A 24,986-nucleotide genomic window follows, 5' to 3' on the forward strand; every position below is an offset into this window, starting at 1 on the left:
GGGTGAAAAGATTAGCAGCAGTTTACTACATTGGTGGAACTGTCATCATCATCATACGTATCAAGGATTTAGGCCTAGTATGGCCTGTTCCAGCCTTAGAAGTCATCGTTGAATCGTTTAAGAGGACGTCCTGGTTTTCTTTTTCCTAATGGCTTGTACTTTAAGGCTTGTTTTGGTAATCTTTCTGTTTTCATTCTTTGAACGTGTTCCATCCATCTATGTTTATATTTTTTAATTTTTTCAATTACTGGTTCTTGGTTTAATTCTTTCATAATATCTTCGTTTCTTTTGTGATCAAATAGGGTATACTTTGCAGTTTTTCTCATAAACTTCATTTGTGCTGTTGTTAATCTTTGTTTGTCTTTTTGTTTTATTGTCCAGATTTTGCTTCCATACATTAAGAACAGTAGGGCTAATGTATTGTATACTTTTAGCCTGGTTTGTTTTTGAACTAGGTTTGGTTTAAATATAGAGTTAATTACTCCTGTTATTTTTAAATATTTTGCAATTTTTATGTTTATATCTTTTTCATTTTCATAAGTGATCATACATCCTAGGTGGTTAAATGAATTCACCTGTTCTAAGATCTTGTTATCTAATACTATTTTAGCTCTTGCCGGATCTTGTCCTTTAAAGGCCATAGTTTTTGATTTTTCCGTTGATGTTATCATACCATAATCTTTGGATATCTCATTTAGATTTAAAATAGCTTTCTGTAAGTTATCTTCAGAATTTGTAATTATTATTTGGTCGTCTGCAAAGAGGAGAGTGTTTAAGTTAACTGTAGGTGAAAGTTTAATTCCTTGATGTAAATTTTTACTCCATTTTATTATTATTTCATTTAAGTAGATATTAAAAAGAGTTGCTGAGAGGGGACATCCCTGTCAGACCCCTTGGTTTATCTCTCTTGTATATGATAGATCATGATTTAATCTTATTTGTATTTGATTATTTTCATATATACTTGTGACAGCTTTTAGGATATTATTTGGTATTTGTCTTTCTTTTAATATGTTAAATAATATGTTTCTTTTAACTTTGTCAAATGCTTTTTCAAAGTCAATAAATGCAATATGTGTTTCTAAATTATATTCTCTTCTTTTCTCTATTATTAATTTTAGGCAGAAGGCTGGGTCAACATGATCGTCCTTTTCTAAATCCATTTTGTACCTCTAGAATAAAGTTTTCGGAATATTTCATTAGTTTGTTATTTAAGATTCTGCTGTATATTTTGTAACATGAATTTAGTATACTGATACCTCTATAGTTTTTAGGGTCATCTCTATTACCTTTCTTAAAGATAGGAATCACAATTGCTTTTTTCCATTCTATTGGGGGGATACCAGTTAAGTAAATTTTATTTAAAAATAATATAATAAGAGTCTTCCTTTGAATCTTGTTCCTGCGTATTTATATAGTTCTGAACCTAGCTTATCTTCTCCAGGTGATTTTCCTTTCCTTTTCAGTTATTTCCTTTTCATTTTCGTTAATTGTTTGCCAGTTGTCTTTTTTAAAATATTTGTCTGTCCACAGTTCTGTGTGGAACTGTGGTGGAACTGTAGTCCAGGAAATTGATGAGGCATGAGATTTAGGAGTGTTGCTGGATAAGGAATTGAAGTTTAGGGGGCACATTGCAAAAGTGGCCAAATCAGCTCATCAAATCACTTGGTTACTGAAGAATACATTGACAAACAGGTTATTGTTCCTCTATATCGAGCCTTGATAAGACTACGTCTCGACTACTGTGCCCATATTTAGTCACCTAGGTTTCTTCTTGATTGAGGATTTGTGGGTTGCAAAAATTGGTTAATAGGCGGAGGAGGGGAGATATGATTGACATTCAAATTACTGAAGGGTTTCTATAAAATTAATTCAGAAGATATTTTTGAGAACAGGGCTGGTTGTGGGAGGACTAGGGGGACATCCATGGAAACTGGGCAAAACTGTGGTTAGTAAAGATGTTAGAGATGGGTTCTTTACTTTTAGAGTGGTGAATGAGTGGAATGAGTTGCTAGAGTCTGTGGTGGATGCTGTGACAGAGAATGAGTTTAAGGCGAGGTATGATAGATACTGTATGAATGTCGAATAGTTGTGACGAATATGATTTGGGGCCTCCCTCGATGAGTCTAATGACTCCCGGGAGTTGCTCGTAACAATAATAATAATAATGTATGGATATGTATTTTTCTTGAAGTAGAAAAAGCCATCAAAAGGCTGAAATGTGGAAAGGCGGCAGGAGTAGATGATATTTGACCAGAAATACTCAAGTATGAAGTCTTACAGTGGCTGCACTGCATAGTTCAGAAGGTCTCAACAGAGGGACAAACTCCAGATGACTGGAGTAGAGCTCTCATAATACCCATATATAAAAATGGAAATAAAACTGAATGTGAGAATTACAGAGGTATTTCTCTACTGAGTGTTCCCGGTATGATTTATGGAAGTATACTTGAGAATTTGAGGAGGATTGTGGAAGAGAAGATTCGTAAAGAACAAGCTGGATTCAGGCCAAATAAACACTGTCAGGATCAGATCTTCACTTTACAACAGATATTTGAGGAATCATGGGAATATAACAAAGATCTGGAAAAGGCATATGACAAGGTGCCAAAAAAAGAACAGTTATATGGTATCAATGGGTATTTTTTATGGGTATTTATTGAATAAATACCATTCAATAAATACTCATTGAATGTATTTCTTCAATTCAGTTAGAATTGAAGAAAGTACAGGAAGATGGTTTAATGTTAAATCTGGTATCAGGCAAGGATATACATTATCTATATGGATAACATTATGAAGGAAAGTGATATTAAACCTGATATCATTTCATCATCATCAAATTCCTGACATGTACCCTCAAGAGGTGTACAGGATATGATAGTACTACATGAAAAATTTACATCATTAATAACTTCCTACCTACAATTTTCCTCCAAATCAGTCTGTTATTTGTCAAGACTCCAACATTCTCAGATCTTATATTTTTATCGTCTAAAGCACTTTGTACCGTATCAATCCACCTATAACTTGGTCTTCCTCTGGGTCCTTTTCAACCTGACAGAGAACACTTCTTTTGCTAATCTGTCCTCGCCCATTCTATTTAAGTGACCATTCCACCTGAGATTAGCTTTGCTAACGCATTCCTGGATGCTGACAATGTCAAGTTCTTTCCTGATATCCTCATTTTTAATAAGATATTGCCATTGATGCCATCTGTTCACACCTCTAATCTTTCCCAGGACGCTCATTTATGGGGTCTCTAGTCTTTGATCAAGTGTTTTATTTCTGACCCAGCTCTCAGGTTCATAAGTTAAAACTGGTTTGAACACTGTCTTGTATACAGCTAATTTAGTGTTCCAACCAATTTCTCTCTTATTTCATTTGAATTTATTCAATTGCCTTCCTACCATACCAGCTTTGTAGATTCTGTTGTCTATTTCCATATTCAATTTAACGTCTTCACTAAATATCGTGCCTGAAATGAAAGTAGTAAAATATTTTACATGTTCTATAAGTTCTGCATTCGCAATGCAGTTGATATTTTCAATGTTTCTGCAATTTTCCTTGTCATTTTAATGCTGACCTTCATACCATATCTATTACAACAGTTATTCAATTTAGTCAGGGAATCTTGCCAACTTGTAGCGGATTTATTTAGAAGTATAACATCATCTGCATAAAGCCAGGAGCTGACATTAACATCTCCAATTCTTGCAGGCGTAAACTTCTGTAGCTAATTGGTTCAAAAGACATATGACGGTGATTACACCACATTTTATTATTATTCAGTTATATAAAAACACTGAAATAATAGTTCCCGACAAGTTTCATAAATCGTAGGATTTACATCTTAAGGGGTAAATAGTATAACGTAAAGTTTAAACAAGAGAATTAATAAATACAAATCATAACCGTCTGGCTATTCATTAAACTCAAATAACAGAATGCAGATATATAACGTTACTGACGTTGAACAATACTGGACGATGTCACGTGTGCTTGTTCTCGTTCATACAGTCCAAGCTCCTATTGAGGTAGATTTTTTATTAGAGCTGACCACACTTGGAGAATTAAGCCTTGATTTTTAATGCATTGGGTTGGGTTTTTTAGCATATTAGCAGCTTCTTTAAATTTTCTTATATAACTGTTGTTTTCTATGTATGAAATCCTCCAACAGAATGGATATGAAACAAAAATCATCAAGAGAATCCTTAAAATGCCTCCAGCTAACAACACAATAAAACGGGATTACAAAAACGCAATCTCGCTTCCTTATATCAAAAAGTTTACAGACAAGCTAGCCAAATTAATGAACAAGCACAACATAAAAGTAGCCTTCCTTCCTATGGAAAAAATCTCAAGATTCCTACATCCACCAAAACCACCTCATCATACTCTTAAAAAAACCAGGAGTCTACAAAATCCATTGCTCTTGCAGGATTTGCTACGTAGAACAGACAAGAAGATCTCGAGAAATATGCATGGCTGAACCCCAAAAAGACGTACAATACAAAAGAGAACAAAAAACGGGTTTTGCTTTCCATAGCACTTCCACTGGACACGATGTACTATGGCAAAAAACGACAATATCATACATAGAAATCAACAGTTATATATGAAAATTTAAAGCAGCGGCTAATATGCTAAAAAACCCAACCCAATGCAATAAAAATCAAGGCATAATTCTCCATAAAGTGTGTGGTCAGCTCTAATAAAAAATCTACCTCAATCTGAGATCGGACTGTATGAACGAGAACAAGCACATGTGACATCGTCCAGTATTGTTCAACGTCAGTAACGTTATATATCTGCATTCTGTTATTTGAGTTTTATGAATAGCCAGACGGTTATGATTTGTATTTATTAATTCTCTTGTTTAAACTTTAAGTTATACTACTTACCCCTGAAGATATAAGTCCTATGATTTACGAAACTTGTCGGGAACTATTATTTCGGTGTTTTCTATAACTGAATAATAAAAAATGTGGTGTAATCACCGAAATATGTCTTTTATCTCCAATTCTGATATGTTTAATACCACTTTCCTTCATAATGTGATCCATATACATAATGAATAACAGAGGGGATAATGTACATCCTTGTTTCACACCAGATTTAACATTAAACCATCTCCCTGTACTTCCTACAATTCTAAATGCTGACTTACAACTCAAATAAAGACTAAGTATCGGTTGATATAATTTCACACTGACACCCTATAACTGTAGCGTATTGAATAGCTTCTCTCTTGGCACCTTATCATATGCCTTTTCCAGATCGACAAAACTTAAATACAGATCTTTGTTATATTCCCATGCTTTCTCAACTATTTGCCTTAAAGTGAATATCTAATACTGATAGCCTCTATTTGGCCTGAATCCAGCTTGTTCTTCACCAAGCTTTTCTTCCATAATTCTTCTCAACCGTTTCTCAAGTGTACTTGCATAAATCTTACCAGGAACACTCACTAGGGAAATACCTCAGCAATTCTCACATTCAGTTTTATTTCCCTTTTTATATATGGGCACTATTAGAGCTCTACTCCAATCATCAGGAATTCGTCCCTCTGTCTTGGCTTTCTGAACTATGCAGTGCAGCCACTGTAAGACTTTTATACCTTCATATTTGAGCATTTCTGGTTGAATAACATCTACTCCTGATATCTTTCCACATTTCAAGCCTTTGATGGCTTTTTCTACTTCAAGTATGGATATGTATTCCTGACTGCATGCCTGGTCAGTGTTTTTTACCATTGTGCTGTCATCACTGCTTGTTTCATTTCGCAGTTTTCAAAGTAATTACTCCATACTTCAAGGATATCTTTTTCTCCCATTTTCATGTCACTTTTATCATCTCTAACTCCTTTCACAGACTCTTTTCTCCATTTCTAAGCTTCTTCAACAACCTCCAGAATATTTTGCCACCTTCTTGATATTTATTTTCTATGTTCTTGCCAAAGTTACCATGACTTTTGTTTAGCTAGTATTACACAGTGTTTAGCTTTCTTACATTTGTCTCTGTATTCTCTAAGAGCAAAAGCTGACTTATTTGCCAGGTACATTTGATATGCTTTCTTCTTTTACTTCGTTGCCTGTTTAACTTCCTGTGTCTATCATGGAGTTCTGATTTTTCTATCCTTGCAGACAACCTCACCACATGCCTCAATGGCTAAATCAATCAGTGTTTTCTTCAAGCTTTGTCACTGAATCTCCAAGGTTTAGTTACTGTTCTGAAACTCTTTCTTTTTTTTCATATATAAAGATTCTATAATCTTTATATATTTTAGTCTACACTTCACATCTGAGAGCTGCTCAACTTTTAATCTCTTTAAAACTTTCTTAAATGTTGTTCTTTTTAATATGAAATTCAATTTTATCTTGTTAAGACTAAATGGTGATCACTTTAAATTTCAAATCCTCTGTACACTTTGGTGCCCTGCACTATTGGGAAAACATCACTATCAACAATAACAGTCAATTAGACTTTTCTTATTCCTTGTCTCTTCTCTCCATGTGAATTTGTGCCCATTTTTATGTTGGAACACTGTGTTAGTAATATCCAGTCCATGTATTGAGCAGAAATTCAACAGGTATCTGCCATTATTATTGGCTTTGCTCTTTTCTCCAAATTTCCCAAAATAATTTTGTATGTCTGACAATCATTTCCTACTCTGCTGTTTAGATCCTCAACAAGTACCAATTTTTCCTTTTTCATTGTGTTAGTTGCTTTTTCTAAAACATCAAACAATTCCTCCACTTCTACCTTAGTAGAACCTTCTGTAGCCCCATAGGCACAAATAAGACACATTGTCCAATTTCCCATTCTGATATTTGAACACATCACTCTACTTGAGACTGCCTGCCATTCAAGAAGATTAGCCTCATATTTTGTGTTGAATACTATGGCTATGGGGTGCTTAAGGGTCAAAGCTGTATAACTGAGAGGAGACCTCCACATAACCTTTAAAGGAATGCGGAGAACTGACCAGGGCTTCTGCCCTAAAGTCCAATCCTCACCTTTTCGTGGTGCATCCGATTGGGTATCTACCTGGATACTGAACGCACGAGGATGGGCTGGCAATTTTGGGATTTAGCCGACCAAATTGTATTCCTATTGGTTAAACCGAAAGAGAAAATAATGGTACAACATTACAAAATTTCATGCCAGCTGGGGTTTCGCCGGTTAAACAAGGCCCCCGTTGTTTTCGCCAGGGAACCAGGACGAACAGCGAAAAGTCAGCTACTGGAATAAATCTGAAAACACACCCCAACTCAACATCACTAGAGTAAAAGATCGGTACTATCAACATAAGAAGCCTGAATGGCAAAGAAATGGAGCTAGCGGAGGAATTAGATAAGTACCAGATCGACATAATAGGGGTGACTGAAACGAAAAGACAACAAATGGTGAGATCTTTCTGAGCAATAAATACAAAATGTTATATTCAGGAAATGACAATCAAGGAAAAGAAGGGGTAGCCATAGTATTCAACACTAAATATGAGGCTCATCAAATACGAGGCAGTGTCAAGTAGAGTGATTTGGGCAAATATCAAAATGGGGAACTGGACAATGAGACTTATTTGTGCCTATGGTGCCACAGAATGTTCTAATAAGGGAGAAGTGGAGGAATTTTTTGAGGCTCTAGAGAAAGCTACTGACACAATGAAAAAGGAAAAGATGGTCCTTGTTGGGATTTAAATAGAGTAGGAAGTGACTGTCAACATACAAAAATGTTTGGGGAAAATTTGGAGAAAAGAGCAAAGCTAATAATAACAGCAAATACCTGTTGGTTTTCTGCTCAGGACATGCACTGGTTTTTACTAACGTCATGTTCCAACATAAAAATATGCAAAAATTCACATGGAGAGAAAAGGCAAGGAATAAGAACACTCTCATTGACTATGTTATTGTTGATAGTAATGTTTTCTGCCTGGTGTAGGACATCAGAGTGTACAGAGGATTTGAAATGATCACTATTTAGTCTTGAGCAGGATAAAATTGAATTTCATATTGAAAAGAATGACATGTAAGAAAGTTTTAAAGCGAATAAAAGTTGAGCAGCTCTCAGATGTGAACTCTAAACTAAAATACACAAAGATTATTGAAGGAAAAATGAAAGAGTTTGAGAACAGGAACAAATCTTAGAGATTCAGTGGCAAGCCTTGAAGAAAGCCCTGAATGATTCAGCTAGAGAGGCATGTGGTGAAGTTGTCTGCAAGGATAGAAAAATTAGAACTCCATAGTGGACACAGGAAGTTAAAGAGGCAGTGAAGGAAAAGAAGAAAGCATATCAAAAGTTCCCGGCAAATAAGTCAGCTTGTGCTCTTAGAGAATACAGAGACAAATGTAAGAAAGCTAAACAGCATGTAAAACTAGCTAAACAAAAGTCATGGGAGGACTTTGGCAAGAACATAGAAAATAAATATCAAGAAGGTGGCAAAATATTCTGGAGATTGTTGAAGAAGCTTAGGAATGGAGGAGGGAGTAAAAGTAAAAGGAGTTTGTTGAAGTAGAAAAAGCCATCAAAGGCTTGAAATATGGAAAGGCAGCAGGAGTAGATGATATTCGTTGAAGTATGGTGGTATAAAAGTCTTAGAGTGGCTGCACTGCATAGTTCAGAATGCCTGGAGAGAGGAACGAATTCCCAATGATTGGAGTAGAACTCTCATAGTACCCATATATAAAAAGGGAAATAAAACTGAATGTGAGAATTACAGAGGTATATTCCTAATGAGTGTTCCTGGTAAAATATATGCAAGTATACTTGAGAAACAGCTAAGAAGAATTGTGGAAGAAAAGCTAGGTGAAGAACAAGCTGTATTCAAGTCAAATAGAGGCTGTCAGGATCAGATCTTCACTTTACGACAAATAATGGAGAAATCATGGGAATGTAACAAAGATCTGTATTTAAGTTTTGTCTATTTGGAAAAGGCATATGACAAGGTGCAAAGAGAGAAGCTATTCAATATGCTACAGTTATATGGTGTCAATGGCGCATTATATCAAGCAATATTTAGTCTTTATTTGAGTTGTAAGTCAGCAGTTACAATTGAAAGAAGTACAGGGAGATGGTTTAATGTTAAATCTGGTGTGAGACATGGACATACATTATCCCCTCTGATATTCATTATCTATATGGATCACATTATGAAGGAAAGTGGTATTAAACATGATATCAAAATTGGAGATGTTAATGTCAGCTCTTTGCTTTATGCAGAACAATGTTATACTTTTAAATAAATCTGCTACAACTCTGCAAGATTCTCTGACTAAATTGAATAGCTGTTGTAATAGATATGGTATGAAGGTCAGCAATAAAAAGACAAAGACAATGAAAATAGGTAGAATCATTGAAAATGTCAACTGTGTTGTGAATGGAGAACCTGTGGAACAAGTAAAACATTTCAGCTACTTAGGCACAATTTTTAGTGAAGATGTTAAATTAAATATGGAAATAGACAACAGAATCAGCAAAGCTGGTATAGTGGGAAGTCAATTGAATAAATTCATATGGATTAAGAGAGAAATTAGTCAGAACACTAAATTAGCTGTATACAAGACAGTGTTCAAACCAGTTTTAACTTATGGATCTCAGAGCTGGGTCAGAAGTAAAACACTTGACTAAAGACTAGAGACTACAGATATGACAGTCCTCAGAAAGATGAGAGGCGTGAACAGATGGCATCAATGGCAATATCATATTAAAAACGAGAATATTAGGAAAGAACTTGACATTGCCAGCATTCAGGAATGCATTATCAGAGCTAATCTCAAGTAGTATGGTCACTTAAACAGAATGAGCGAGGAAAGATTAGCAAAACAAGTGTTCTCTGCCAAGTTGGCAGGAAAACGACCCAGAGGAAGAACAAGATATAGGTGGATTGATACATTACAAAGTGCCTTAGACGATAGAAATATAAGATCTGCTAATGTTGGAGTCTTGATAAGTAACAGACTGATTTGGAGGAAATTGTCGATAGGAAGTTAGTAATGATGTAAATTTACCATGTAGTACTATCATATCCTGTACACCCCTTGGGGTATATGGCAGGAATTTGATGATGATGATACTATGGCTACTCCTTCTTTTCCTTGATTGTCATTGCCCGAATATAACATTTTGTATTTATTGCTCAGAAAGATCTCATCAGTTTTTGTCTTTTTTGTTTCAGTTGCCCCTATTATATCGATCTGGTTATCTAATTCCTCAGCTAGCTGCATTTCTTTGCCATTCAGGCTTCTTATGTTGACAGTACTGATCTTTAACTCTGGTGATGTTGAGTTGGGGTGTGCTTTCAGGTTTCATTTAGAGATGCTAATCTCAGCTCTTTGCTTTATGCGGATGATGTTAAACTTCTAAATAAATCCACTACAAGTGTGCAAGATTCCCTGACTAAATTGAATAACTATGATGGTCAGCAATAACAAGACAAAGACAATGAAAATAGGCAGAAACATTGAAAATATCAACTGCATTGTGAATGGAGAACCTATAGAACAAGTAAAATATTTCAACTACTTAGGCACAATTTTTAGTGAAGATGGTAAATTAAACTTGGAAATAGACAACAGAATTAACAAAGCTGGTATGGTAGGAAGTCAACTGAATAAATTCATATAGAATAAGAGAGAAATTAGCCAAAACACTAAATTAGCTGTATACAAGCAAATTTTAACTTATGGATCTGAGAGCTGGGTCAGAAGTAAAACACTTGACCAAAGACTAGAGACCGCAGATATGAGAGTCCTGAGAAAGATTAGAGGCGTGAACAGATGGCATCAATGGCAATATCATATTAAAAACGAGAATATTAATAAAGAACTTGACATTGTCAGCATCCAGGAATGTGTTAACAGAGCTAATCTCAAGTGGTATGGTCACTTAAACAGAATGGGAGAGGAAAAATTAACAAAACAAGTGTTCTATGCCAGCTTGTAAGAAAATGATCCAGAGGAAGACCAAGATATAAGTGGAGTGATATGGTAAAAAGTGCCTTAGAAAATAGAAATATAAGATCTGATAATGTTGGGGTCTTGACAGGTAACAGACTGATTTGGAGGAAAATTGTAGATAGGAAGTTAGTAATGATGTAATTTTTCATCTAGTGCTATCATATCCTGTACACCCCTTGGGGGTATATATCAGGAATTTGATGATGATATCACAGATTTCAATATTGCTAACAACCATCTCTAGTCTTTACCTGATGACAGCTAACATATTCCGCTGTTCTTCTTTAGGATGAATTTTTCTAGTTTGTAATGATTTTTCAATGTTTCAAAAAAATACACATTAAAAATTCATATTAGAAATTCATATTAAATTTAAACTACTGTTGATGCTTACATAAAATAAGAATCTCTCAAACTTTGGGGAGGGGTATTCTGATACATATTAGGCCAGTGTTAAAGGACTTTACAATTTTCTTTGAAGAAGCATTCATATTTAAAAACTACTTCTATGGAGAAAACAAGCTTCATTCCACTGTGCTTAGTGTCAATGCTATGCTGTTCCAGACCAGACTTTTGAGGTTTCACATTATAAGTCTGATCTGGAACAATTATTTAATATAGCATTGATGTTCATTAATTCTTTTTTCTACAAAACAGCCTGTCTGCCCAAAGTATGTCAGTATGTCAAATTACATTCACAAGGGATTTGGTAAAGACCAGCTAAAGAAAGATGTGACAATTTGTGATTTGTAGATGGTAACATATGAGAAATTTTGTTGATAGGAAAATGTGGGATTAAGGTGATGCTTAAAATTTTTACCAGTACACTCAGAAATACCAGAAATATAAAGGATTTGAATTCTATGATCTGTCAGAGAATTGTTAGACGTTGGAACATGGGAGTCAATTATCTGTTGAACTGAATGAGATATAGTCATTAATTCCATTAGTTTTGATAAAAGTTCAGGTGTAAACTTAAGGGAAGAGCGCACATTACATGCTCTATTAATTAATAACTTGAGTCATCAATGGCTAAGAAACATTCTCCTACTCTTAGCAAATATGGCTGCATTCATTTGCCAAAAATTTGACAGACTGTTATCCTAAGATCAACTCTAACACAACCGTAATACTTTTTTTTTTACATTAGAGGGTGCCAAATTAGGACTTCAGATCTTTTGTCCATTACAATTTGAATTGTTTCACTCACTTATTGTTGCATGTAAGCTGTAACTTCAGCAAAATATAAGTCAGCTAATAAACATCTTTTTTTTTTTATATAATCTAGTTTGTTTGGTGTTGTAATACCATCAAAATAAGTTATAACATCCAAAACTTAAGCCTGCCTATCAGATATTCTGGTAATGTATTCCATTTACCCACAATTTCTCCATGTGAGAAATCTTCTCCTCACACCATTATTTCACTGCACCTTTGCCTAACTTACAGGGATGGCCAGTGGTTCTTCCCATCGTCTCCTACTCTTTCTATAATCTTTATACTGATCCAATAAAATCCCCTTGCTAACAAATGTCTATCATATCATCTCTTTCCCTATTATCAATTGTGTAATTTATATTCCTTTAGCTTCTCATCATAACCAACATTCCTGAGTCCTGATATTGCCTTTGCCACTCATCAACGTACCTTCTCTAACGTTTCCACATCACAAGGAAATTAGGTGGCCAAATCTGATCGGTAACAGTCCAAGTGTGGTCCAGTGCTTTATAGAAGTATCAAAAATGGTATATCACCATATTACTGAAATATGCTGGATGAAAGAATAGAAAGTTTTTTTTGCTAAGTCAGGAAGTAATTTATACTTGACAAGAAAATATATTCCTGCTTTTAGCCTACACCCAAGCATGTGAAAACAAACTTGCATGTGAAATATCTCATGACAAGGCTGCTTGTATAGAGATGCAGTTCATGAAAAATTTCCTAAGTATCACATAACACACAGCACAGTTCTGAGGTAGTTGTGATTGCTTTGTCAGTGACAGGCTTTTGGGAGATATGATAGGCATGCTACTTGATGAAAATGCTGCTGTAATAATAACAAATACAATCAATTGTTAAGTATCAATATGTTAAGTTCTTGCTTATATATTCATGTCATTTGTGAATCCCAAAAATCTTTTTCGTAACATACTGTTGTAGTGTTTGTAGAGAGCTCCTGAACAGATAAGTATTATTTTAAGTAATAACTGGTAAATTTACTTGAATCTTACGTAGTATTATTTACTTTTCGTATCTTAGCATGTCAGTGTGATTTTTGTGTGTTTTCTGAGTTATTTCAATTAGTAATTTGACAGATATGATTATTAGCATGCATATGGTGCAATAAGAAGGAATACAATGCCGTCCAGATCGCCATCTTTGTCCAAAAATTTTCATATAAAGGATTTTATTCAGTGTACTGTTTGTGAAACGTATGCTTTGAGGAGGGCGGTTGGAGTCTGGTTAGACAATGATAGTGGAATTAATGTGTGCAGACAGTGTAAGGAATGTGAGGATTTGAAGTGTTTCAGGTCGTGAGAGTGATATCGTTGAAAGTGAGAATGTAGAAAATAGTGATATGCACGGTATGAATAGTGATATTTGCGAGGTAGTACCAGATAGATGTGAGAGTGGCGTTGAAAGTGAGAATGAAGGTAAAAATACAGACCTAATGTATGAATTAACGGATAATAAAAATGATGAGACAGATGCAATGAGCGAGATCGCATGGTTATGCAGAGTGATACATACGGCAAATCGACAGCTGGAGGGTTGGCAAAAATGTTTACCGAGCATACCAACTAATAAACGGCAAAAGTATGATAAGAAAATAAGAGTATGATAATGAGTGTAAACAAAATGAAAGAGCAAGTGTTGCATGGAGATTTTTTAGTAAAAGGTGTGATAGATAAGTTTGACAAAATCGTACCAACCTGGTGTGAATGTTAACGATGTAAGCAAGTCAATTAGAATGCAAAAGCAGAGTGGGAAAGAACTGATAACAGTAGCAGGAATGAATTATTTGAAAGGAGACAAATGGCTATGAGAGAGGATTTGAAGGAATTACTTCATGTAGCAAAAGAGAAGAGTGAGAGAGTTAGGATGGCGAGTCTGTTGCATGGTATGACAGTGAAGAGTATAGGAGGGCCAAAATTGCTAATGACTTTATGTGTGGATTATGCAGGAGGAGTGGTGTGGAATTTGTGGATGTGTGGAGTGAGTTTGATGGGCAAAAGGATTTATATAAGATGGATAGTTTACATTTGAATGGATTTGGTGTACAGAGACTTGAAAAGGTGTTGTTGAATGAAGTGGAAGTGGATGTGCAGAATCAGGGAAACTAGACTTATTGGGGGGGGAGTAGATATGCAGACTTAGGGAGGCAGTTGAGGGTATGAATGTGTAATATGCCCGAGCGAGTACGAATTACAACAAATCAGAATGGGATAGTTAGTACAAGGCATCAAAATAGGGATGGGACAAATGGGCTTCTGCAATTCATGCATACTAATGTCAGAAGTATTAGGAACAATAAGGAAGAATTTTTGGCCTTCGTTGGCACTTCCAGGACACAGGTTATTGGCATTAGTGAAACATGGCTGACAGAAGATGATATAGCTAGTGGGATCAAATGTGAGGGGTATGGTGTGTTCAGTAGTAACAGGGAGAAAAAAATGGGAGAAGGAGTGTTACTGATGATAGCTGATGAGCCACAGCCAAGGAGAATAGAAGTGGAACTGCAGGATAGAGAAAACAGCATATTTGAAGCTATTTGGTGTGAGATTGAGGCTAGCAGAATAAAATATACAATTGGGTGCTGCTATAGACCAAATGATGGAATAGATGGAGGAGATAGTATGCATAAGCAAATAGAAGAAATGAGTGGAAGGAGGGTAATTATTATGGGATATTTCAACTATGGTAACATTGATTGGAAGGAGGAGAGAACACATGGCAGGAAGGAATTGGATTGTATGCGGTTATTAAGGGATAACTATCTGTGACAGCATGAATGGAAAATACTAGGGGTCAGAGAGTGCTTGACCTAGTAATTGCATCTGAGAATTTGGCTGTAACGAATATGATCACATTGCCACCAATTGGTGAGAGTGATCATAGGATCTTTACTTGCGAGGTGGTTAAAGGTGTGGAATTTACAATTAAGACATGGCACATGTGGAATTATCGGGCAGGTAAGTATGACAAGCTCAGGAATTTGATTAGTTCAGTGCCATGGCATGTAAAACTGCAAGGGCTGGATGTTGATAGTGCATGGGAGGAGGTTAAGAAGTGTTTGCAGGAGGCAATGGCTGACTGTATACCTAGAGTCCGAATAATAAATCAAGTACGGCTTAAATGGATGAATAACACCATTAAGCTTGAGCTGCAAAAAAAGAAACAACTATGGAGGGAATTTAAGGAGAAAGGTGACCGGCAGGCAAATGAACGGTGTAAAGTGCAGGCCAGAAAGGTAACAAGTGTGGTAAGAAAAGCAAAAGTGGATTATGAAAGAACATTAGCCATGCAGGCTAAAGAGAATCCCAAACAGTTTTTTTGATACGTTGCAAGTAAAAGAAAACAGTATATGGCAGAATGATTTTAAAGAATGCCAATGGTAGGAAGTAACCGAATCAGGTGATATAGTGGAATTATTGAGCGAGCACTTTGCATGAGTATATTATCAGGTGGTGACACTGCAGGAATGAATGAACCAATAGCTTATATGGGAATTATGATGAATGAAGTGCCAGCTAATGTCGTAATTTACTTACGACACTAGCTGGTATTGAGGTATACCAGCTAGTGTCGTAAGTAAAGCAGCTAAAGAATTGTCAGTGTCCTTGACCATTTTGTTTAATTTGAGTCTCAGGTCTGGGTTAGTCCCGAGGGGGTGGAAAGATGGGAAAATAGTTCCACTTCATAAAGGAGGTTCCAAGACTGCTGTTGTAAATTACCGACTGATCAGCATATCAGGAATCGTTGTCAAGGTCTTGAAGAAATTAGTCAAGAGAAAAATACAGGATTAGATAGATGAAAATGGGATACCGTATGGGGGACAGCATGGTTTTGTGAAGGCAGATCATGCCTCAATAACTTACTCACGTTTTATAACACAGTGATGGCTGATGGATTATAACACAGTGATGGATAAGGGTAATATGTTTACAGTGATTCTACTGGACCTTGATAAGGCCTTTCACAGGATACCACATGGAATTCTAATCAGTAAATTGCAGCATATGGGGATGGATATAGGGTTCGTGAGATGTACAGGAGAGTGGTTGATGGAGAAATATCAGAGAGTGGTTTATTCAGAACTACAGTCCAAAATACGGCCTGTGACTAGTGGTATGCCGCAGGGTTCTGTTCTTGGACCACTACTGTTCAATTTGTTCATTAACAATATAGTAAACGTTCTGAGAGGAAGTGTTCATTTGTTTGCAGATGATGCAAACTTGGGTAGAGCAATAGTGAGTGCACAGGATGTCAAAATTTTGCAGGGTGATTTGGATAGTTTGGAGAACTGCGCTAAGGAGAATGGATGTCAATTTAATGTGTCAAAGTGTAAGGTTATGCATTTTCGTGTGAAAAGATTAGCAGCAGTATATCACATTGGTGGAACCGTACTCCAGGAGATTGATGATGCCAGGGATTTGGGAGTGTTGGTGGACAGGGAGTAGAAGTTTAGGGGGAACATCACAAAAGTGGCTAAATCAGCTCATCAAATCACTTGGTTGCTGAAAAATACTTCAACAAGCAGAGACAAACAGGTTATTGTTCCTCTGTATCGAGCCTTGATAAGACCCCATCTAGACTACTGTGCCCAGATATGGGCACCAGGGTTTCTTCTTGATGTGGAGGAGGTGGAGAGGACGAATGACCAACATGATAGCAGGTCTATGGAATGAACCTTATGAGAACAGGTTGAAGATTTGTGGGTTGCAGAAATTGGTTGATAGGCAAAAATGTGGTGATATGATTGAGACATTCAAATTACTGAAAGATTTCTATAAGATTAATTCAGGAGATATTTTTTAGAATAGGATTGGTGGTGGGAGGACTAGGGGCCATACATGAAAGCTGGGCAAGAGCGTGGTTAGCAAGAGTGTCAGAGCTAGTTTTTTACTTGGAGAGTGGTGAATGAGTGGAATAAGCTGCCAGAGTCTGTTATGGGTGCCATGACTATGAATGAGTTCAAGGTGAGGTATGATAGATACTGTGTGAATGTCGAATAGGTGTTCATGACATGATGTTAGGGCCTCCCTCCCTCGATGAGTCTATCGACTCTTTGGAGTTGCCTGTAATAATAATAACATTAAGCAGGGTTTTTTCCCTTAAAAGTCATTTGCATCAGAATTGATGAAATCTTAAATGTGTATCAGTAACCTTACTAGTTAGTCAATTTACTTACCTTCCGTCATTCCTTTGCAAAAAACACATTGAAATCTTCGTCCACCATCGATAAACTGCATAAATGGACACATATAAGCTTTGCACCTATTACATCTAACAGGACCAGAATCAGCAAGGTTGGAAATAGGAGGTTCCAGCTGAAATGAATGCTGCATTTTAAAGGATATCATCAATTACCTTAATTACATAAATTAAGATTTATTATCTACATATATGGTAACTCTCACTATGACAAATTTGTAAGTCTCACTATACCAAGCTCGTTACAATGGGAGAATAACATGCTAACTACACTAAACTACTAATAACATACTGTACTAATTATATTAACTATATAGCAAACATATAGGAACAACAGTGTGTGCGTGAGTATTAGTGTAAAAAAAATTCGATATAGTGAATTTCTTTTAGCATACTATTGTACACTATGAGGCTGTGGTCAAAATTTTTCAGTAGTCTTGCTACAGTGAGCAAGTTATTTATAACTTGACGAATAGGAACGCAAATATATATGTAAACTGAATCCATCTTATGTTAATTAATTAACATGTAGTTATGGTGTTTGCTATAGCAAAAGTTTACTGTATGTGTAAAAATCAAATTCCTGCCATATACCCTCAAAGGGTGTACAGGATTTGATAGTACTACATGAAAAATTTACATCATTACTAACTTGCTATCTACAATTTTCCTCCAAATCAGTCTGTTACCTGTCAAGACCCCAATATTACCAGATCTTATATTTCTATCGTCTAAGGCACTTTGCTGTAACAATCCACCTATATCTTGGTCTTCCTCTGGGTCATTTTCCTGCCAACTTGGCAGAGAAAACTTGTTTTGCTAATCTTTCCTCGTCCATTCTGTTTAAGTGATCATGCCACCTGACATTAGCTCTACTAACACATTCCTGGATACTGACAATGTCAAGTTCTTTATTAATATTCTCGTTTTTAATATGATATTGCCATTCATGCCATCTGTTCACGCTTCTAATCTTTCTCAGGACTCTCATATCTGCGGTCTCTAGTCTTTGGTCAAGTGTTTTACTTCTGACCCAGCTCTCAGATCCATAAGTTAAAACTGGTTTGAACACTGTCTTGTATACAGCTAATTTAGTGTTCTGACTAATTTCTCTCTTATTCCATATGAATTTATTCAATTGACTTCCTACCATACCAGCTTTGTTGATTCTGTTGTCTATTTCCATATTTAATTTACCATCTTCACTAAAAATCGTGCCTAAGTAGCTGAAATGTTTTACTTGTTCCACAGGTTCTCCATTCACAACACAGTTGACATTTTCAATGATTCTGTCTAGTTTCATTGTCTTTGTCTTTTTATTGCTGACCTTCATACCATATCTATTACAACAGTTATTCAATTTAGTCAGAGAATCTTGCAGACTTGTAGCGGATTTATTTAAAAGTATAACATCGTCCGCATAAAGCAAAGAGCTGACATTAACATCTCCAATTTTGATATTATGTTTAATACCACTTTCCTTCATAATGTGATCCATATAGATAATGAATAACAGAGGGGATAATGTATGTCCTTGTCTCACACCAGATTTAACATTAAACCATCTCCCTGTACTTCCTTCAATTCTAACTGCTGACTTAGAACTCAAATAAAGACTAAATATTGCTTGATATAATGCCCAATTGACTCCATATAACTGTAGCGTATTGAATAGCTTCTCTCTTGGCACCTTGTCATATGCCTTTTCCAAATTGACAAAACTTAGGAGGAAAATTGTAGATAGGAAATTAGTAATGATGTAAATTTTTCATGGGGTACTATCATACCCTGTACACCCCTTGAGGGTATATGGCAGGAATTTGATGATGTATACTATACTTAGGGATGATTAGTATAGAGACAAAATGGAACGAAAATGACCCAACATATTGAAAAGAATCCCCCCTCTCATATATACCATACACAGGAAAGCAAAAGTTTTTTGTAGCACCAAGCAACCAACTATATACAAATGTAATTTTCAAAAACAAATAAAGATGTACACTGTTTGGAAAGAAGATAACGGACACTCCCCCCCCCCCATCATGGGCAAGGTGCATCATGCCATGTGATGAGTCACATATTTGCAGTTGATATAAACTGGAGGAATATGATGCTCTCAAGTCAGTGCAATTGTGTCCGGGTGAAATGACTGTGAGCAGGGAACTGACAGTTCAAAAGAGGCATTGTGAATGGATGGTATGTTGTAAGCACATTTGTTCAGCAAATTGCTGACAAAGTGGGCAAACCTATGTCAATAATCAGCAATACAATACTGAGATGGGAGCACAGGGAGTCAAATGTAAGTGCTACTTGCATTTGATTGGAAAACCCAACACTCACCAAACATGACCATAAGTTGCTACGAAGAATATGTAAAAACTGCCATTTGTTGGCTGACATCTTGAATGGGGAGTTCCAGGCATCGACTGGAACACGAAGGTACAAAAATATTCAGAACTGAGGCTCACAACATGAGTTTCTATTGTAAGACATATTCTTCGGTATACAAATCCCACAAGTAGAAATGTCTTCAGTGGGAAGGGATTGGAAAGCTGCGTTACAAATGACGAATCACGCTACACCTTCTTCTGAGCAAATGGACAGATGTGGGTGTGGCAAATGCCTGGTGAACATTACCAGAGTGCAAAACACCAACTATGAAATTCGGAGGTGGCAATGCGATTGTATGGTCCTATTTTTCCTGGTTTGGCCTCAGATCTCTGTTTTCAGTGTGCTGACATTCACATCCACACTGTTAGCGTTTGTGCATTCATTCATTTTAGCAAAATGATGCACATGGTGCATCATTTTGCTAAATTAATGCACTACCATGCTCCACCATAGTAAATTCGAAAAAGAAAGACTATTCTTTGAATCTGCATCTGCACTTAGGAATCAACCTAATTTAAACAAATACGGTTGCATTAAACTAACCAAAATTTGGGCAACTTTAATTATCAGAGATTCCTCTTCACATCCCAGGCAACCTGCAAATGCCCAGAGGGCGCATCACCTAGATAGGACTTTAGTTTCACTTTGTATTGTATTTGTGTGTGTGTTGTTACAAAAAGTTTTTGTAATCCCTGAAGATGTCTCTGTGATGGAGACGAAATATTGGAAGTATTAAAATTAGTTTTAATCCTTTCTCAGTGCTGTTAATAGTCCATTAAACCTCTAACATGGGTCTTGTTTATCACTGTGAAGTGCAGTGGCTGAGTCGCAGGAAGGTGCTCATGAGATTTTACGAACTGCAGGATGAAGTCAAGCAGTTCATGGATATGAAGGGAAAACCTGTCAGGGAACTCAATGATAGCAAGTATCTGTGTGATCTAGCGTTCATGGTTGACATTACCAAGTACCTCTCAGAGCTGAACTTCAAGCTGCAGGGCCCCAACCAGCTTTTCAGCTCCCTGCTTTCAAACGTGAAATCATTTGAAGCTAAATTAAGGCTGTGGAAAGTGCAACTTGAAAGGAATAACACAGTGCATTTCCCCACTTTGCAAGGACAAAAGCCATCTACGACACTTGAATATACTGGTGAATGTGCGAAACTAATTGAGGCATTTGAAAGATTCAAGGATGTGAAAAGTAAACAAATGGAATTGAGCATCTTTGCTACACTGTTCAATGTGGAACCAACTGATGTGCCTGATAATCTACAACACAAAATCATTCAGCTGTAAAGCAATGATGAGGCTGAAAGCTAGGTACAACAACACCCCGCTGCTTGAGTTCTATAAACGTTACATAAGCAATGTTGAATTTCCCACTTTGAGGAGACATGCATTGAAATATGCATCTGTATTCAGAACAACTTACTGCTACAAGCAGTTCTTTTCAAAACTTACCATCGCAAAGAGTCGACTGCGCTCCAGACTGACCGATGCAAACCTGGAAAAGCAGTTGCGAGTAGCAACATCATCAATACCAGCTAACATCACATGCCTCACCAAAGAGAAGCAGTTCCAGCCATCACATTAGAGGTGAGTTAATTAAATGTTTGACCAAATATAGCAGGCTAATTTTTAAGTTGATAATTTTGTATGGCCTGCGAATGATGTTATAAAAATCCAAATGGCCCTTGGCAGAAAAAAAAGGTCCCTACCCCTGGATTAAACCAAATATATAATTCGTAGCATAACCAATTGGAGAACAACTTCCATCAAGAAGGGGGGGGGGGGGCTGACCTGTATGGTAAGAAAAGCCAAATTAACTGTGAGAGAAAGTTAACTAATGAGGCTAAAAGAAATTCCAGGTTCTTTCACTATGTGGCAAGTAAAAGGAGGAATGACAATGGAAGAATGACTATAAAAAAAAGTGTGAATGGTGGGGAAGGTAACAGAAGCAAATCAAATAGTTCACTTACTGAGTGCATTTTGCAAGGATATACCATCTAAGTGGTGATGATGTTGCAATGCCAGATTTTTATTGAGGAGAACAGAGGTTCAGTCTCAGAGGCTCACATTAGTGAGTACTGTATTCAGAACAACTTACTGCTACAAGCAGTTCTTTTCAAAACTTACCATCGCAAAGAGTCGACTGTGCTCCAGACTGAATGGTGGGATACCTGAGCTAGACCCGATCTTACTTCCTAAAATATACACTTGGTATATAATATCTGTAGACTGGTCTAGTCTTCTACTCTTCTTTCCTCTACTCTATTAATTCTTATTCCTTCCCCCTCCCCCTACCCAGTGCTATTAGAGCAATTTGAGAGCGAGGAGGTGACACTTTCATCTCAAACTGTAGTTCCCACTATCTACTAAAAAAAAGGCAAGCATAGATGCCTTAAAGTGGCAGCCCCACCAATAGAATACCTATTATCATGCTAGTAATTTGACATAAGGAAACACATTACTTTCAAGTCTCAATGAAATCCAAATCAGACAGAAAACATGGGAAAAGACCAAAAATGAGAAATGGTTAAGAAACTTTGGAAAATGAAAAACGTGGTGAAATATGCTACACGGAACATTAGAAGCATAGCACATAAAGAAGAAGAAATACATAAAATTTTAAATAAAGAAAATATAGAAATTGCAGTTATTACAGGTCAAAGTTGTATAACTGAGAAGAGAATTCCACATAGCATTTAAAGGAATGTGGAGAACTGACCAGTAATTCTGACCTAATGTCCAATCCTCACCTTCTTGTGGTGTACCCAGTTAGGTACTACTTGGATACTGAGCAAATGAGGATGGACTGGCAATTTGGGATTTAACTGATCAAATTTTATTCTTATTGGCTTAAACCACAAATAAAATAATGGCACAAGATGTCTAAATTTCATTCCAGAAGGGACATCGCCTGGTTAAACAAGGCTACCGTTGTTTTTACCAGGGGAACTAGGTCAAACAGTAAAAAGTCAGCTACTGGAACAAATCCTAAAACACACCTAACTCAATATCACCAGAGTTCAAGATCAGTACTACCAACATAAGAAGCCTGAATGGCAAAGAAATGGAGCTAGTTGAGGAAGTGGATAAGTACTGCATCAACATAATAGGGATGACTGAAACAAAAAGGACAAAAACTGGTGAGAGAGCTTTCTGAGCAATAAATACAAAATGTTATATTCAGACAATGACAATCAACAAAAAGAAGGAGTAGCCATAGTATTCAACAATAAATATGAGGCTAATCTTCTTGAAAGGGAAGCAAATTCAAGTACAGTGATGTGGGCAAATATCAGAATGTGAAACTGGATAACAAGACTAAATGTGCCTATGGTCCCACACAAGGTTCAACCAAGGTAGAAGAGGGGGAATGTTTTGAGGCCTTAGAGGGGGAAACTGACACAATGAAAAATTCATCCTTGTTGGGGATCTAAATAGCAGAGGTGGAAATGATTGTCAAACATACAAAAATATTTTGGGAAAATTTGGAGAAAAGAGCAAAGCAGAAATCCAACAGGAACTTGCCATTATTAAATGGCAAATACCTCTTGGATTTCTGCTCAGGACACAGACTGGTTATTACTGACACCATGTTCCAGCATAAAAATGTCACAAATACAAATGGAGAGAAGAGACAAGGAATAAGAAAAGTTTCATTGATTATGAGACTTTTTTTCTTATTGTTGATAGTGATGTTTTCTCCCTAGTGCAGGACACTAGAGTGTACAGAGGATTTGAAATTGGAAGTGATTACCACTTAGTCTTGAGCAGGATAAAACTGAATTTCATATTGAAAAGAAAAAACATTTAAGAAAATTTTAAAGCAAATAAAAGTTCAGCAGCTCTCAGATGTGAACTGCAGACTAACATCCACAAACATTATTCAAGAAAAAATGAAAGAGTTTGAGAACAGGAACCAAACCTTGGAGATTCAGTGGCAAGCCCTGAAGAAAACATTGATCGATTCAGCCAGAGAGGCATGTGGTGGGATTCTCTATAAGAATGGAAAAATCAGAACTCCATTGTGAACACAGGAAGTTAGAGGCATTGAAAGAAAAGAAGAAAGAATATCAAACGTTCCTGGCAAATAAGTCAGCTTGTACTCTTAAAGAATACAGAGACAAATGTAAGAAAGCTAAACATTGTGTAAAACTAGCTAAACAAAAGTCATAGGAGGACTTTTGAAGAACATAGAAAATAAACATCAAGAAGAAGATATTCTGGAGGTATGGAGTAATTTGAAAAACTGCTAAATGAAACAAGCAGTGATGAGAGCACAGTGGCAAAAAACACTGACCAGGTATGCAATCAGGAATATATATCAATACTTGAGGTAGAAAAAGCTATCAAAAGCCTGAAATGTGGAAAGGCAGCTGGAGTAGATGATATTCGGTCAGAAATGCTAAAGTATGGAGGTTTAAAAGTTTAACAGTGGCTGCGATGCATAGTTGAGAAGAATTCGACAGAAGGACGAATTCCAGATGATTGAAGTAGAGTTCTCATAGTACTCATATATAAAAAGGGAAATGAAACTGAAGGCGAGAATTACAGAGGTATTTCTCTACTGAGTGTTCCTGGTATATGCAAGTATACTTGAGAAACATTTGAGGAGGATTGTGGAAGAGAAGCTTCGTGGAGAATAAGCTGGATTGAGGCCAAATAGAGGCTGTCAAGATCAGATTTTCACTTTACGACAAATAGTGGAGAAATCATGGGAATATAACAAAGATCTGTATTTAAGTTTTGTAGATCTGGAAAAGGCATATGACAAGGTGTCCAGAAAGAAGCTATTCAATATGCTACAGTTATATGGTGTCAATGGGAAATGATATCAAGCAATACTTAGTCTTCATTTGAGTTGTAAGTCAGCAGTTAGAATTGAAGTACAGGAAGACGGTTTAATGTTAAATCTAGTGTCAGATAAGGATGTACATTATCCTCCTCTGTTATTCATTATCTAATCACATTATGAAAACCTGGTATCAAAATTGGAGATGTTAATCTCAGCTCTTCACTTTATGCAGATGTTATACTTTTAAATAAATCCAGTACAAGTCTGCAAGATTCCCTTACTCAATTGAATAACTGTTGTAATAGATATGGTATGAAGGTCAGCAATAAAAAGACAAAGACAATGAAAATAGGTAGAATCGTTGAAAATGTCAACTGTGTTGTGAACGGAGAACCTGTGGAA

At 36.3% G+C, this 24,986-nt stretch overlaps 1 protein-coding gene across 1 annotated transcript in view; it reads right to left on the reverse strand.

Annotated features, from left to right (window-relative positions):
- Positions 1-24,986, reverse strand: part of Sec24CD (COPII coat complex component secretory 24CD) — a 400,801-nt gene that overhangs the window by 254,039 nt on the left and 121,776 nt on the right. Inside the window, exon 7 of the mRNA XM_090409481.1 lies at positions 17,371-17,509. Within this exon, the coding sequence (XP_090265607.1) occupies positions 17,371-17,509 (139 nt within the window). The remainder of the gene's footprint in view (positions 1-17,370; positions 17,510-24,986) is intronic.

The sequence above is a fragment of the Typopeltis vanoorti genome, chromosome 19, assembly GCF_054136105.1.
Source record: "Typopeltis vanoorti isolate ZY-2024b chromosome 19, IOZ_Tvanoo_1.0, whole genome shotgun sequence".
Taxonomy (NCBI): domain Eukaryota; kingdom Metazoa; phylum Arthropoda; class Arachnida; order Uropygi; family Thelyphonidae; genus Typopeltis; species Typopeltis vanoorti.